The sequence below is a fragment of the Ranitomeya variabilis genome, chromosome 1, assembly GCF_051348905.1.
Source record: "Ranitomeya variabilis isolate aRanVar5 chromosome 1, aRanVar5.hap1, whole genome shotgun sequence".
Taxonomy (NCBI): Eukaryota; Metazoa; Chordata; class Amphibia; order Anura; family Dendrobatidae; genus Ranitomeya; species Ranitomeya variabilis.
The window spans coordinates 93,621,351-93,636,694 of record NC_135232.1 but is presented as its reverse complement, the minus strand read 5'-3'; the positions used below and the strand labels follow the sequence as shown (position 1 = coordinate 93,636,694).

Genomic DNA, 15,344 nt, shown 5'->3' with positions numbered 1-15,344 from the left:
TCAAGCACAGTGATACTGTTGTTTTTAAACCAGGTATTGGCACTTTTGACAGTGTAGGCAGGTGCCAAGTCCTGCTGGAGAATTACATTTCCATCTCCAAAACGCTTGTTGGCAGAAGGAATCATGAATGATTGCTTCCATGCCATGCCGCATTGATGCAGTAATTGAAGCAAAAGGAGCCCGACCAAGTATTGGGTGCATTTACTGAACATACATTTCAGTAGGCGAACATTTCAGATGTTAAAATAATTTTTTCAAGCTGGTGTTATAAAAGTATTCTAACTTACTGAGATAATGACTTTTGGGTTTTCATTGGCTGTAAGCAATAATCATCAACATTAAAAGAAATAAACACTTGAAATACATCACTCTGTTTGTAATGACTCTATCTAATGTATGAGTTTCACTTTTTGTATTGAAGAAGTGAAACAAATTAACTTTTTGATGATATTCTAATTTTGAGAGATGCAACAACAGAAGTATCTGCCCCCGAAGAAGACTGGAGACAAAGATCAAGGTGACACGAAGGGAAATCAGCCAACTAACAGAAATACAGAAGGGTGTAAAGATCAAGAATGAGACCATGCTGGACAAGTACAAAGGCCTGACCCCAACTGAAGCCCTAGAGACTGCTAAACAAAGGCTCACAGCACTCACTGCAAGACTGGGGAGATACACTAGAGAAGCTGAGGCCAGGAAGATAAATGCCCTGTTCAATATGTACCACCATAACTCAAACTAATCTATGCTACTGCATCAGCAATCATGGAAATGCTTGGCTATACAACCAGCAAGAACAACAGAAGTGTATCTGCCCCCGAAGAAGACTGGAGACAAAGATCAAGGTGACACGAAGGGAAATCAGCCAACTAACAGAAATACAGAAGGGTGTAAAGATCAAGAATAAGACCATGCTGGACAAGTACAAAGGCCTGACCCCAACTGAAGCCCTAGAGACTGCTAAAGAAAGGCTCACAGCACTCACTGCAAGACTGGAGAGATACACTAGAGAAGTTGAGGCCAGGAAGATAAATGCCCTGTTCTCCAAAGAACCATCCACTGTGTGCTCCCAACTACACAGTAACAGCACCAAGGCAGCAACTGAGCAGAGGCTGAACAATAGTGGAAAAACATATGGGAGAAGGAATAAACACACAACACCAGTCTAATGAGGCTACAAGATCTGAGAATGAAACACAGCCACCACCTAGAGCAAGAACCAGTCACCATTACAAAAGCAGACATCCAACAGCGGGTCAAGAACATGAACAGCGGGCCCAGACATGATCCACACCTACTGGCTAAAGAAATTAACAATGGTTCATGAACACATGGCAAAGCAGAAAAACCAACTGTTAGTAGGTATTATAGGTATAACCCTAGACAATTTATGAGGATTGAGGCCCTGGTCCTGGACAAAATGGGCGTCAACCAGATTAAACCTCACTCCACTATCCAAAAAGGCGGAAATAAGCGCCTTACTTTTGCCTAAATGGATCTCAGCAGGTAAAAAGAATTGTGACCTGCCTCAGAGGAAATATGTACCACTGGGTTGGAAACCTCCCCGCAACTCGGGCTTCTTAGTTTCCTGGAGGCTGTTTGAGACTACATATGGATAGACAGGTGCCAACAAAGTGACCATTCTTGTTACAAAAAATCACTCTCCCCTCAACTGCATAGGTTCCTCGGCTGCCTCAGCTTTAGATTCCATTGATACCTGACCCCTCAAATGTTGAGGAGTTTTTTTTCTGTCTCCCTGGTACACGGGGGTTTACTCAGATTGCTAGAGACATGGCAGCCTCCAGGGAAAAAGGGGTCTCATATAGAACAAAGCGATCATGCAGAATCCCATCTCTGTAATCACATATCAAGAATCTGCACCTCCCCACCCTGCATGACATCACTTTTCCATCAGAAGGATCATGCGGTATTGTCTCCTCACTTGCACCAACGTGACATTCTGCATACCCTGGGGACATGTAAGGTCAGCTTGGCATAGTTGTATGCAGAAACCCCTTGTCCACATGGGCCCAGGGAGGCACAATCAGTGAGGGGGGTGGCCCACGCAGTCGCTCACGTGGCACTACAATTGCTCATAACTCTGACAGGTTAGAGGCCCCTTTCACTAGCACCAGTGAAACAGAGCACTGCCAGCCCGGTAGGACTGCCACCAGTTCCTTGTTAGATATAAGCCCGGTCCATTTAAGGTTAGGAATTTTTTCAGGCGAAAAACCAGCCCTGGTTACTTGGAAAGTTAAAGCCGAGAACACGGACGTGTGGATTCCTGGGTCAAGATAAAAGAGCAGCCCAAGATTAAGTTATGTATTTAATCAACTTAAGGGCACACATGACAAAACACTATATACACAATGGTTATACATATACAATGGTCAGATATGCAAATACAAATAGTCGTAGTACAAAAGTATGCAGAATATAAGAGTCAGTTACCAGTCAGATGATAGGCTTGGCTTGTGAGGGAGGGGCTGCTACATAGGATGCTTGTGGTCCCCTCTGTTCCTTGACTTCTCCCCACACAATAGGTCATCGCAACATCCCCAGAGAGAAGCAATAGGCCATTCTTTACACAAGCATTTAACCCCTTGGGGTCACTCCCCTTCTGCCCCCTTGAATGGATCTAAATCCCCTCCCCTTGCATCTAGCAGCTAAAAACTCCAAAAATTAAGATGGGTCATACCTCCTTAATGGACGGTCCTAGGGATGGGGTTTTGGCACTATCGGATCCAGCCAGGCCTCTGCTATGTGTTGATACCAAACACAGTTTTGCTACCTGGCTACTACTAGCTGTTCTACATAACTCCACATAACTCCAGATATTTCGAAAATGTAATTGATGTGTGGCTAGGACGTACAATAAGTCCATATTCTCTTTATGAAATCCTAGCTGTCTGAACAAAGTTACACCACATGGGCTCCGCAAGAGGTGTTCCTGTAGGAGATTGGTTACTAGCTAAGCTGGTGGGGGTGTGAATTTTTTCTTTGAAGCTGAGAAGGCTGGAACACCTGCGGAGTCAGGTGTCCTGTTACAGCTACACATATTGAAGGAGGATTGTAGTATGATATGATACAGTTGTTGGGCATGACTTAAATTCCAGCATGTCCTTCACAAACACAAATCTGACAGACACTGGAAAATAGACAAGGATAATGGAAAACCATCATCATACAAATACACTCACAAAACGACTGAGAGAAAATCCAGAGAGGAGTAGGTGGAACAATCCAAAAGGGAAGAGGATTAGGAGCAACACACACAAACCAAATCTATGCAGAAATCTCCTGAAAACAACTCCAAATGCTTGCTCCTAAATCTGATCTCTCCTTCAACTCCATACCAGGAAATGGTAAGCTATCACTGGCATAGAAAGAAGCAAGGAGGAGAGTTCTTAAACCTCTGGGAGTAACAAACTCAGAACAGCTCATACAAGACAGAACTCCAGGAGTCCAACTAAACCATATAACCCTTGCAGAGACAGAGCAAGGAAAGTCAGAACTGCTAATAGGACTGTGAAGCTGTTCTCACAACCGCAGGTGTATTTGTCACCAGACGCTGTAATCATCTGACCCCACTTTGTCACAGTATACCCGTGACACCTATTATGTGTATATTACAATGAAGGTCCAGTAAAATTATGCAATCAGGAGGATTTATAATGAAGTACAATGGAAATTGCAGCAGGAAAGTGACCATCAAAAGCTGCCATCAGCCTCAGAGGCAGAACGTATTGCTATTGGGTCCCAAAGTAAAATCTGTAAGAGTGTTCCCAACCTACTGTACATGTGGAAGTATAATGCTGGCATGTAATGTAGCAGAAGGGTCCCTGGTCCTTTTCATGGACCAGGGCAGCAGGGTTCACCGCCATCTCTGCTATACCTATAACTATGTCTCCGGTTAAGCTTTGTATTCTTGAGTCCTTACAAATACAGATAGAGGGAATCTGGAAAGACTAAGAAAATAAGTAGTTTTCACTATATTTTATCAAAGATTAAGCATTAAACTCTGTTAGTGTGTAGAAGTACTAAAAGGAAAATTGTAGTTTTCATTTTGCCCCAGATAACTTCCTTTTAATTTTTGAGTTTGTTTCTATACGTAATAATGGTGTACCCAAACACACCATTACTTACAGAACACATTTATTTAGTGATTCATTTTGCTTCCCTTTTATAAAACTAAAAAAAAATATAAGCAGGTGACCGTCAGGCTATAGTTTGGTGGTATTATTTGTAACTTCAGCCAATTTCTCTTGCACGATGCCGTCAGTCTCACAGAGGATGTCATTTGTAGAATTCATAGTAGTAGCGGAGCATCCTGATTTTTCTTTTTTCTTCAGATTGTCTGAAAAAAATAACATCAGTATTAACTTAAAATTGGACATTATTATGTAGATATTTCACATTTGTGAATTAACGCGCTTTTACTTTTCAAACACATCTAATGAGTATGTAAAAATGATTTTATTGTCGAGTCTGAATTATAAGGAAGGCAAATTAAAGGGAAGGCATCAACCACTTGGGACATGAAATGTATTAAAGTGAATGTGTCGCCATGGTTTTGGTACCTAATCTGAGCGCAGCATAATGTAGAGAAAGTGACACTGTATGTAGCCAACGATGTGTAACTTAACTTACTGGATGCCGCAGTTGTGACACAATCAGAGTTTTTAGATGCAGCATATAGCAGAGCTCGGAAAGATGTGCACATTGTCTATTGACAGTCAGCTGCTGATCAGTGGTGAAGGCGTGGTTGGACCAGGGTGCACAGGACCTTTATTCCTGTAGTGTTAATCTCATACTGAGAAAACACTCATTGTACTGAAACAACAGTACACAACCTAATAAGTGACATATTGCTGAAATCAGTGTCTTACGTAACAAAAATGTGCTGACAGGTTCCCTGTATTGAAAATAATAAAAGGGATGTCCATGGAATAAAAATGTGCAGAAACTGTCCTCCCCACATTATTCGTGATCTCTTGAGGGCAGAGTAAAGTGATGTAATGTGCATGCTCCGGCTTTGATTATGGGTGAATGGTCCTCTTTGGCCTTTCCCGGCGCATGCGCATTACAGTACTTTACTCTGCTCTCAGCGGAGCAGAGAGAAGTGTGTCTGCACAGGATCATGATTGGGGGACATTGTGTGGATGATGTAGGTCCTGCCATCCACATGAAGCAGGTGGGAGGATAGCAATTGTGATATGAAAGGAGGTACCAAAGCAAGACCAGCAACACCCATTGAACTAGACCGCACTTTATGGGGGTATAATAAAAGGTCTTTTTTGTGCTATGCAGGAGGGGTTGGAAACTTACATACCCCTTACTAGAATACTGTAAAAGAGGCCTTAAAGGGGGTGTCTGTTCTTTAAATTGGGAATACCTAGAGACAGATTCCCTTTAAGGGGTTATTTGTAATATTACATGCTTAATTAAGTTCTGTAAATTTTGGTAAACACGATTGTTTCTAAAAAACCTTTGCGTCAGTCCCGCTCATGACCGGTCATTTTACTTGCCCCATGATACAGTGCCTTGCGAAAGTATTCGGCTCCCTGGAACTTTTCAACCTGTTCCCACATATCATGATTCAAGCATAAAGATATCAAATGTACATTTTTGGTGAAGAATCAACAAGTGGAACACAATTGTGAAGTTGAACGAAATTTATTGGTTATTTTAAATTTTTGTGGAAAATAAAAAACTGAAAAGTGGGGCGTGCAATATTATTCGGCCCCTTTAACTTAATACTTTGCTGCGCCACCTTTTTCAACTTCACAATTGTGTTCCACTTGTTGTTGATTCTTCCCCAAAAATTTACATTTGGTATCTTTATGTTTGAAGCATGAAGGTTGAAAAGTTCCAGGGATCCGAATACTTTTGCAAGGCACTGTAATTTTTCCTTGCGGAGGCTATTATGTTCTGTTTTTGTTAGGCGTATGTACATAATCAACTATTATATTTCCTTTGTCTGCGTGGACATGTGCTAATGAATTAGTAAATGTGTCAATTTAATGTTGAAAATGTTTCAGGAGGAAAAACAAAAACACAAAGCGATAATTATCCAACCACAATGGAAAAATAAAAATCTCATCATAACCTGTTTATTTCCACAGAATAATTATAACATTCCAAAATAGAAAGAACAGCACACGTCATATATCTCCTGTACAACCTTCTTATAGCAATACTAAGGGCACCGTGAGCATTCTGTGTGTAATGATATTTTACTTCTACAAACTGACATTTTGAGACTAATGTTAATTAAGGTCACTATAATTTTCAGTTTTCTACACAAAGGAATAAATTCATGGGACGTAAAGGGAACGTTTCATTTATTTGATGTTAGTTTCATTAATTAGATATATGGCAAGGTTGTAGAAGAGAAATGTGTTTAGTTTATTAAAAATGTGGTCAATATTTTTTATTTTTAAAAAAGATTCCTGTGAGTGGCTAAATTGTGAGCAACCCTCTCCTGTATGGCCTGTATACTGCATAGGGGTATATGTGCTTTGGGACATCCGTATAGGACAATATAGAAGTTGAATGAAGTCTCCAGAAAGCGAGAGAGTACAAATTCTCTGAAAGAGACCAGGCCGTGGCATGAGAAATACATACAAAGCTGTACCTGTGTCTTTGGTGGCGTTATCCTACTGTACCTTATCTAAACGCAACAGAGCTGTCATTAAATTTACACTGTCCAATTCTCATGAAAAAAAGAGACCTCCTAGAGACCTTTTTGTGTCCTGCTGTCTCCTTTGCTCCTAGGCAGTTCCCACCATCCACCCCTCCACTCCCGCAGACAATGCCATGATGCCAGTCGCAGTGCCAAAATTCTTAACTAAATCTGTGCCCAGGAATGAAAAAACACAAAGCTGAACATAGGTGTTTGCAGTGCCGAGCCTAGTGTGTGTATTAGCTTATGGGTATAGTTTGGGCTATGTGCTTATTCAGGGGATTCTGTTCTGGCTCTGTATTTGTTTAAAAATCTTATCTGGACTTGGTATTAGTTTAGGGGTCTGGTCTGAGGTCTGTACGTCTGTTCTGGGGTCTTTTCTGGTTCAATGTTTGCTTAGCAAATGTTATCTGGGCTCTGCATCAGCTTAAAGGCCCCGTCTCACTTAGCGATTTACTAACGATCACGACCAGCGATATGACCTGGCCGTGATCGTTGGTAAGTCGCTGTGTGGTCGCTGGGGAGCTGTCACACAGACCGCTCTCCCCAGCGACCAACGATCAGGGGAACGAGTTCGGCATCGTTGAAACTGTCTTCAACGATGCCGAAGTCCCCCTGCAGCACCCGGGTAACCAGGGTAAACATCGGGTTACTAAGCGCAGGGCCGCGCTTAGTAACCCGATGTTTACCCTGGTTACCAAAAAAAACAAACAGTACATACTCGCCTTTCGGTGTCCAGGTCCCTTGCCGTCTGCTTCCTGCTCTGACTGACTGAGCCGCCGTACACTGAGAGCAGAGCGCAGCGGTGACGTCACTGCTGTGCTCTCACTTCTCACTGTACGGCCGGCAGTCAGTGAGAGCAGGAAGCAGACGGCAAGGGACCTGACGGACATCAGAAGGCGAGTATGTATTGTTTATTTTTTTTTACATTTACGCTGGTAACCAGGGTAAACATCGGGTTACTAAGCGCGGCCCTGCGCTTAGTAACCCGATGTTTACCCTGGTTACCAGTGAAGACATCGCTGGATCGGTGTCACACACACCGATTCAGCAATGTCAGCGGGGCCTCAACGACCAAAAAAAGGTCCAGGCCATTCCGACACGACCAGCGATCTCGCAGCAGGGGCCTGATCGCTGGTACGTGTCACACATAGCGAGATCGCTATGGAGGTCGCTGTTGCGTCACAAAACTTGTGACTCAGCAGCGATCTCGCTAGCGATCTCGCTATGTGAGACGGGGCCTTAAGGGTTCGGCCTGGGGTGTGTACTTTTTATTGGGTTCTCTTCTAGTTCTATATTTGTTTGACAAGTCGGGCTTGTATTAATTTAGGGGTCTGATCTGCGGTCTGTACATCTGTTCTGGGGTTTTTTTCTGCTTCAATCTTTGTTTAGAAAATGTTATCTGAGCTCTGTATTAGCTAAGGCATCTGTACTTTTTTTCTGGGTTCTCTTCTGGTTCTATATTTGATTTGCAAATCGAGCTCTGTATTAGTTTAGGGGTCTGGTCTGGGGTCTGTATGTTTGATCTGGGGTCTGAACTTATTTAGTGTGTTCTGTTCTGGTTCTGTATTTATTTAGCAATAAATAATGGGGTTTATACTTTAATACATTCCAGTTTTAGATTTGTTTAGGAAGTTCTATCTGGGCTCTGTCTTAGTTTAGAAGTCTAGTCTTGCATCTGTACTTCTTTAATATGTTATATATTTGCTTAGCCAGTCTAATCTGGACTCTGAATTAATTTATGTGTCTGGGTTTTGTACTTATTCAGCAGGTTCTGTTTTGGTTCTGTATTTGTTTAACAAGTCTTATCTGGGCTCTTTATCTGGGCTCTGTATTAGTTTATCGGTATGGTCTTGTGTTTTGTACTTATTTAGTGGGCTCTGTTCTGTTTCTGTATTTGCTTATTAAGTCTCATCTGGACTAAGTATTAGTTTAGGATTCTAGTATGGGGGTCTGTACTTAAGTTTTTCTGTTTGGGTTCTGTATTTGATTAGCAAGTCTTATCTGGATTCTGTATTAGTTTAGGGAGTCTGGTGTGGGTCTATTTATTTAATGAGTCCGATTTAAGGTTAATGTTTGTTTTCAGAGTCTGTTCTTTAATTCATATTTGTAAATGTTGTTCTGTTGATGCGCTTACACAGTTTGATTAAAACTCAAATTTATAAGTCCAGTAATGCATTCTAAAAATCAAAAACAATGTTACATGTTTGCATACAGTATACTGTATATTGGTGCTTATAAAGTGCTGCTGCATCATTCGCGTTTATTTGCATTTACAGCACATTTGAAATTTTCCATTTCTTTTACTTTGTTAGGAGGAGCTGACAAACGTTATATTTTGCATTGTATATACTATATTTAGGGGGTAGGGATGTCTGTATTAGTTGACAGACTCGGGTCTGTACTACTTCAGCAGTCTATTCGAGCATTTACATTTGTTTAGGGCAGCTGCTCTGAGGTGTGATTTAACTATTGGGATCTGGTTTGAGGTTACTTTTTATTTAGGAGGCTGGGTCAGTATTGGTTCAGGGTGTGTAGTCTAAGGGTACCGTCACACAGTGGCATTTTTATCGCTATGACGGCACGATTCGTGTCGTTCTAGCGATATCGTTACGATCTCGCAGTGTCTGACACGCTACTGCGATCAGACACCCTGCTGAGAATCGTACGTCATAGCACATCGTTTGAAACTTTCTTTCGTCGCTGGATCTCCCGCTGTCATCGCTGGATCGTTGTGTGTGACAGCGATCCAGCGATGCGTTCGCTGGTAACCAGGGTAAACATCGGGTTACTAAGCGCAGGGCCGCGCTTAGTAACCCGATGTTTACCCTGGTTACCAGCGTAAAAGTAAAAAAAAAAAAACCGTACATACTCACCATCTGATGTCCGTCAGGTCCCTTGCCGTCTGCTTCCCGCTCTGTCTGTCTGCCAGCCGGAAAGTGAGAGCAGATCACAGCGGTGACGTCACTGCTGCGCTCTGCTCTCACTGTACGGCCGGCACTGTCAGAGCAGGAAGCAGACTGCAAGGGACCTGACGGACATCAGATGGTCAGTATGTACTGTTTGTTTTTTTTTACTTTTACGCTGGTAACCACGGTAAACATCGGGTTACTAAGCGCGGCCCTGCGCTTAGTAACCCGATGTTTACCCTGGTTACCAGCGAACCTCGGCATCGTTGGTCGCTGGAGAGCGGTCTGTGTGACAGCTCCCCAGCGACCACACAACGACTTACCAACGATCACGGCCAGGTCGTATCGCAGGTCGTGATCGTTGGTAAATCGTATAGTGAGACGGTACCCTAACGTGTGGCCTAAGGTCTGAATTTCCTTATAGGGTGTGTATTTATCTGGGTCTATACTTAAACAAATACAGACCCCAAAACAGACACCCTTAAAGAGGGTTGTCCCACAATTAAAGTTATTTTTAAAGCACCCCACCAGCATTTTTTTTTCACCGCTGTAATTTCCCCTGTCTAATACTCACCTGCTGCCGCCTTCATCGTTTTTCAGGTAAATTTTTATAATTCTGACCACTGTCACTTTATGAGGTAATAACTCTGGAACCCTTCAAGAAATCCCGGTGATTCTGAGAATGTTTTTTCATGACATATTGTACTTAATGTTAGTGGTAAAATTTCTTCAGTATGACATGCATTTATTTGTGAAAAAAATGGAAATTTGGAGAACATTTTGCAATTTTCCAACTTTGAATTTTAATACCCTTAAATCAAAGAGATGTTTCACAAAATAGTTAATAAGCAACATTTCAGCACAATTTTGGAACCAAAATGTCTTTTTGTTAGGAAGTTATAAGGGTTAAAATTTGACCTGCAATTTTTAATTTTTGTAACAAAATTTACAAAATCATTTTTTTAGGGACCACATCACTTTGAGTGGTCTATATGATAGAAGATACCCAAAAGTGACACCATTCTAAAAACTGCACCCCTCAAGGAGCTCAAAACCACATTCAATAAGTTTATTAACCCTTCAGGTGCTTCACAGGAATTTTTGGAATGTGAGAAAAAAATTAACATTTAATTTTTTTCCACAAAAAATTCTCTTCAGATCCAAATTTTTTTATTTTGACAAGAGTAACAGGAAAAAATGGACCCCAAAATTTGTTGTGCAATTTCTCCTGAGCATGCTGATACCACATATGAGGGAGGAAACCACTGTTTAGGTGCACGGCAGAGCTCGAAAGGGAAGGAGCGCCATTTGAATGCAAAATTTGCTGGAACAATTGGAGGATGCCATGTCACATTTGGAGAACCTCTGATGAGCCTAAAATCCCCAAGTGACACCATTTTGGAAATTAGACCCCACAGGGAACTGATCTGGATGTGTGGTGAGCACATTGAACCCTCAGGTGCTTCACAGAAGTTTATGACGTTGAGCCATGAAAATAAAAAAAAATCTAATTTTTCCCACAAATATGTTTTAGCTTCAAATGTTGCATTTTCATAAGAGTAATAGGAGAAATTGTACCATACAATTTGTTATGAAATTTCTCCTGAGTACTCCGTTACCCCATATGAGGGAGTAAACTACTGTTTTGGGCACATGGCAGGGCTTGGAAGGGAAGGAGCGTCATTTCACTTTTTGAATGTAAAATTTCCTGGAATCAAAATTTGCTGGAACAATTGGCGGACGTCATGTCCCATTTGGAGAGCCCCTGATGTGCCTAAACAATGGAAACATCTAGAAGTGACCCTATTTTGGAAACTAGAAAGAATGTATTTAGATGCATGGTGAGCTCCTTGAACCCCCAGGTGCTTCACAGAAGTTTATAACATTGAGCCGTGAAAATTAAAAAAAATGGATTTTCCTATCAAAAATGCCAATTTTTAATTTTCATAAGCGTAACAGGAGAAATTGAACCATAGAATTTGTTTTGCAATTTCTCCTGAGTACGCCAATACCCTATATGTGGGGAATATTGATTTTGAGGCACAGTGCAAAGCTCAGAAGGGAAGAGGCGCAATATTGGAGTTCAGATTTTGCTGCAGTGGTTTGAGGGTGCCATGTCGCGTTGGCCCCTGAGGGCCAGAACAACAGACACCCCCTATATGTAAACTCATTTTACAAACTACACTCCCAAATGAATTCATCTAGAGGTGCAGTGATCATATTGACACCACATGTGCCTCACAGAATTTTATATCATTGAGCCGTGAAGACAAAATGAATTACATTTTTACCAAAAATGTTGTTTTAGCCCCAAGTTTTAATTTTTCTAATAGGAATTTTTTGCACAATAAACTGAGGTCCATTTTTTTCTGAGTGCACCAATACCCTACATGTAATCGGGAAATATTTTTCAGGCACAGTGCAAAGCTCAGAAAGCAACAAGTGCCATATTTTACTGTTATGGTTTGCAGGTGCCATGACTCACTGGTAGAGCCCCTGAGGTGCCAGAAGAGCAGAACCCCCATAAGTGACCCCATTTTACAAATTACACCTCTCAATTAATTCATCTAGGGGTGCAGTGATCATATTGACACCACAGGTATTTCACAGAATTTTATACCATGGGGCAGTGAAGAAAAAATAACTACATTTTTACCACCCAAATTTTGTTTTAGCCCCTGATTTTACATTTTCACACAAGAAGTGGGTAAAAATGGCACCAAGATTTGCCCCACAATTTCTACTGAACGGTGCAATACCCCATATGTGACTGTACAGTACTGGGCAGAGAGACCTGGGAGGAATGGAGCGCTATTTGCCTCTTGGAGCGCAGATGTTCCTAAAACAGTTTTCAGATTCCATATACAGAGCCTCTAATTGCTAGAAAAGAAGTATTCCCCCTCAAGTGACTCCATTTTGGAAATTATACTCATTGGGGAATCTATCTACAGGTGTAGTGACGAGAAACAAGCATTAATGAATGTTGCCGAGTGAAAATTGCAAACTGCGATTGTAGTGACCAGTACGTTGCAGTCACCAGTATGTTATGTCCAGCCCGTGCTTCTTGAGGCATGCACCCGTAAGATAGGCAGGCTCTCATCACTTCAGAAATTCCAAATGTGGATGCTATATGTGGTTTAGGTATACTGTGGGACTCAGAAGGGAGGGGGCATTTGGATTTGGGAGTGGATAATTTGATGACTTTCTTTTGGCGGGTGAAGAGCCATTTTGCTTTTCCTGAGCCTTTGTGCTACCAGTAATGCGGAAGCCCCCTATATTTCTGTTAACAGATAGCAGACCTGAGTGAGGGCTTGCTTTTTTTTTGTGGATGGAGTTGAAGTTTTAATTGGGAACATTTTACATAATGTTTGGATCACATTTATCCGGGCTCTATGCTGACCACTTACTTTGGGGTTTCCATCTAAAATTTCTGAGTGATGTGATTCAAATGATATCTACCAAAGGATCCTTTCACTATAATGAGGCAGCAGAGTTATTCTCGACTCCATCTGGCCTCTGTTCAGCTGTGTCGTTCTTTTCAGAAGTGTACAAAACTGTGGCTGACGGCACTTATATTCAATCCTAAAATGACAGACACCACCGGATCACAGGTCAGACAGCATCCACAGTGCCTCAATCTGCCTCATTATGGGGAATCTTTTGCTAGACGTTCCGTCTGAATCACGTATTTCGGAGATTTACATGGAAACCCCCGGTGCAAGTGCTCAGTGCAAAGTGTAGGATAAATGTGAGCCGAGCCTTACATCTACAGTATCTTTGGGAGGCAGAATGAAAAAATCAACAACAGGTGAACAATTGGTTTTATTTATTTTTTTATTCCCATTCCTCCTGCTGCTTAAGTGATTAGATTACTATATTTTCCCAGTCAGTGCGATTACAGCGATACCAGATTTATATCGGGTTTTTATGTTTGACTGCTGTCACACACTAAAAGATGCTTTTTATTGCAAAAAATAGTTTTGCATCACCATATTTTGAGAGCTATAATTTTCCATATTTTGGCCCACAGAGTCATATGAGGGTTTGTTTTTTGCGGGAAAAGTTAACTCTTTATTGGTACCATTTTCGGGCACATGACATTTTTTGATCGCTTTCTATTCAGATTTTTGGCAGGCAGAAGTACAAAAAAACAGCAATTCAGGAAAGCAATTCAGCGGTTATGTCGTTCCATATGTGGTAAAATTGATAAGGCAGTTTTATTCTTCGGGTTAGTACGATTCAGCGATACCACATTTATATTTTTTAATGTTTTGGTGCTTTTACACAATAAAAACTATTTTATAGAAAAAATAATTATTTTTGCTATAAATATTTTATTTTTTGCTGATGAGCTGTATGGTGGCTGGTATTTTGCATGGATAAGATGATGTTTTCAGCGGTGCCATGTTTATTTATATTCATCTTTTTGATCGCGTTTTATTCCACTTTTTGTTCAACGGTATGATGATAAAGCATTATTTTGCCTTTTTTATGTTGTTTACTAAAGGAGTTAACTAGTGGGATAGTTTTACAGGTTGGGTTGTTGCAGACATGGTAATACCAAATATGTGTGCTTTTATAGTTCGCATTCTTTTTCATACAAATATATATTTATAGATACAATATCTTTTGATTTTTTTATTTAATATTTTTAAAATTATTTTAAAAAAAGGTTTTTACTTTTTTTTTTTTTTATTTACTTTTTACCACTATGGCACTATCATTTTGTTGCAGGATGATCGCTTGTATAGCATGGGGATTCAGCAGCATCACTGTGCTATGCAAACTGTAAGCTCTGCACTGACAAAGTTGCTGATCGTGCACTGAGCATGATCAAGCAACTTTTCTAGTTCAAGTGACCCAGGTCATCATGGCAACGAACGGGACCCCGCGTCTTCTGTGAAGCATCGAAAATGGCCGCCGGGGGCAGCGCATGTGCAGATGGCAATCTTGGTGCCAAGATTTAATCTACCGTAATCCCAAGATCTTCATCTGCACATGCGCCGCCTCCCGCCAGCCATTTTCACGGAGTCCACCGCTATGTAAACCATGGAAGTGCAGGGACTCCAGGCTTTAACAAAATGTCAGCAGAGCCATCGTGCCACCAAACACCCGCAGCGTTGCACCTCCGAATACCCCCTCCTCCCAGCCTGAGACCCGCAGCATTGCCCTACTCCTACCTCAGCTAGCAGTGACCCTGGAATCCTGCTCAACCCCAGCTGGTATTGTATATTTGAATAATAAGATAAACCCCCATTTCTTCCAAAATTTTCAGGAAAAAAATGCTTCTTATAATCTGAAAAATAAGGTATTTGTTACACTGTCGATTTTGCAAGCTTTCCCACCTACAAGAAAATGAAGAGGTCTGTAATTTTTATCGTAGGTACACTTCAACGGTGATAGACAAAATCTTTTTAAAAAGTACAGAAAGTCAGATTGTTTGATTTTTAGATAAATAATTTGCATTTTATTGCATGAAATAAATATTTGATACAATAGAAAAAAGAACTTAATATTTGGTACAGAAACTCTTGTTTGCAATTAGAGGTCAGATGTTTTCTGTAGTTCTTGACCAAGTTTGCACGCACTGCAGCAGGGATTTTGGCTCACTCCTCCATACAGATCTTCTATGGATCTTTCAGGTTTCAGGGCTGTCACTGGGCAACATTGAGTTTCAGCTCCCTCCAAAGATTTTCTATTGGTTTCAGGTCTGGAGACTGGCTAGACCACTCCCGAACCTTGAAATGCTT

The 15,344-nt window shown here is 41.2% G+C and overlaps 1 protein-coding gene across 1 annotated transcript in view; it reads right to left on the bottom strand.

The window, feature by feature from the left end:
• Positions 1–2,315: 2,315 nt before the first annotated feature.
• The window catches only part of SHISAL2B (shisa like 2B), a 192,621-nt gene continuing 179,592 nt past the window's right edge, over positions 2,316–15,344 (bottom strand). The window contains exon 3 of the mRNA XM_077286100.1: positions 2,316–4,357. Coding sequence (XP_077142215.1) covers positions 4,224–4,357 — 134 coding nt within the window. The 3' untranslated portion in view covers positions 2,316–4,223. The remainder of the gene's footprint in view (positions 4,358–15,344) is intronic.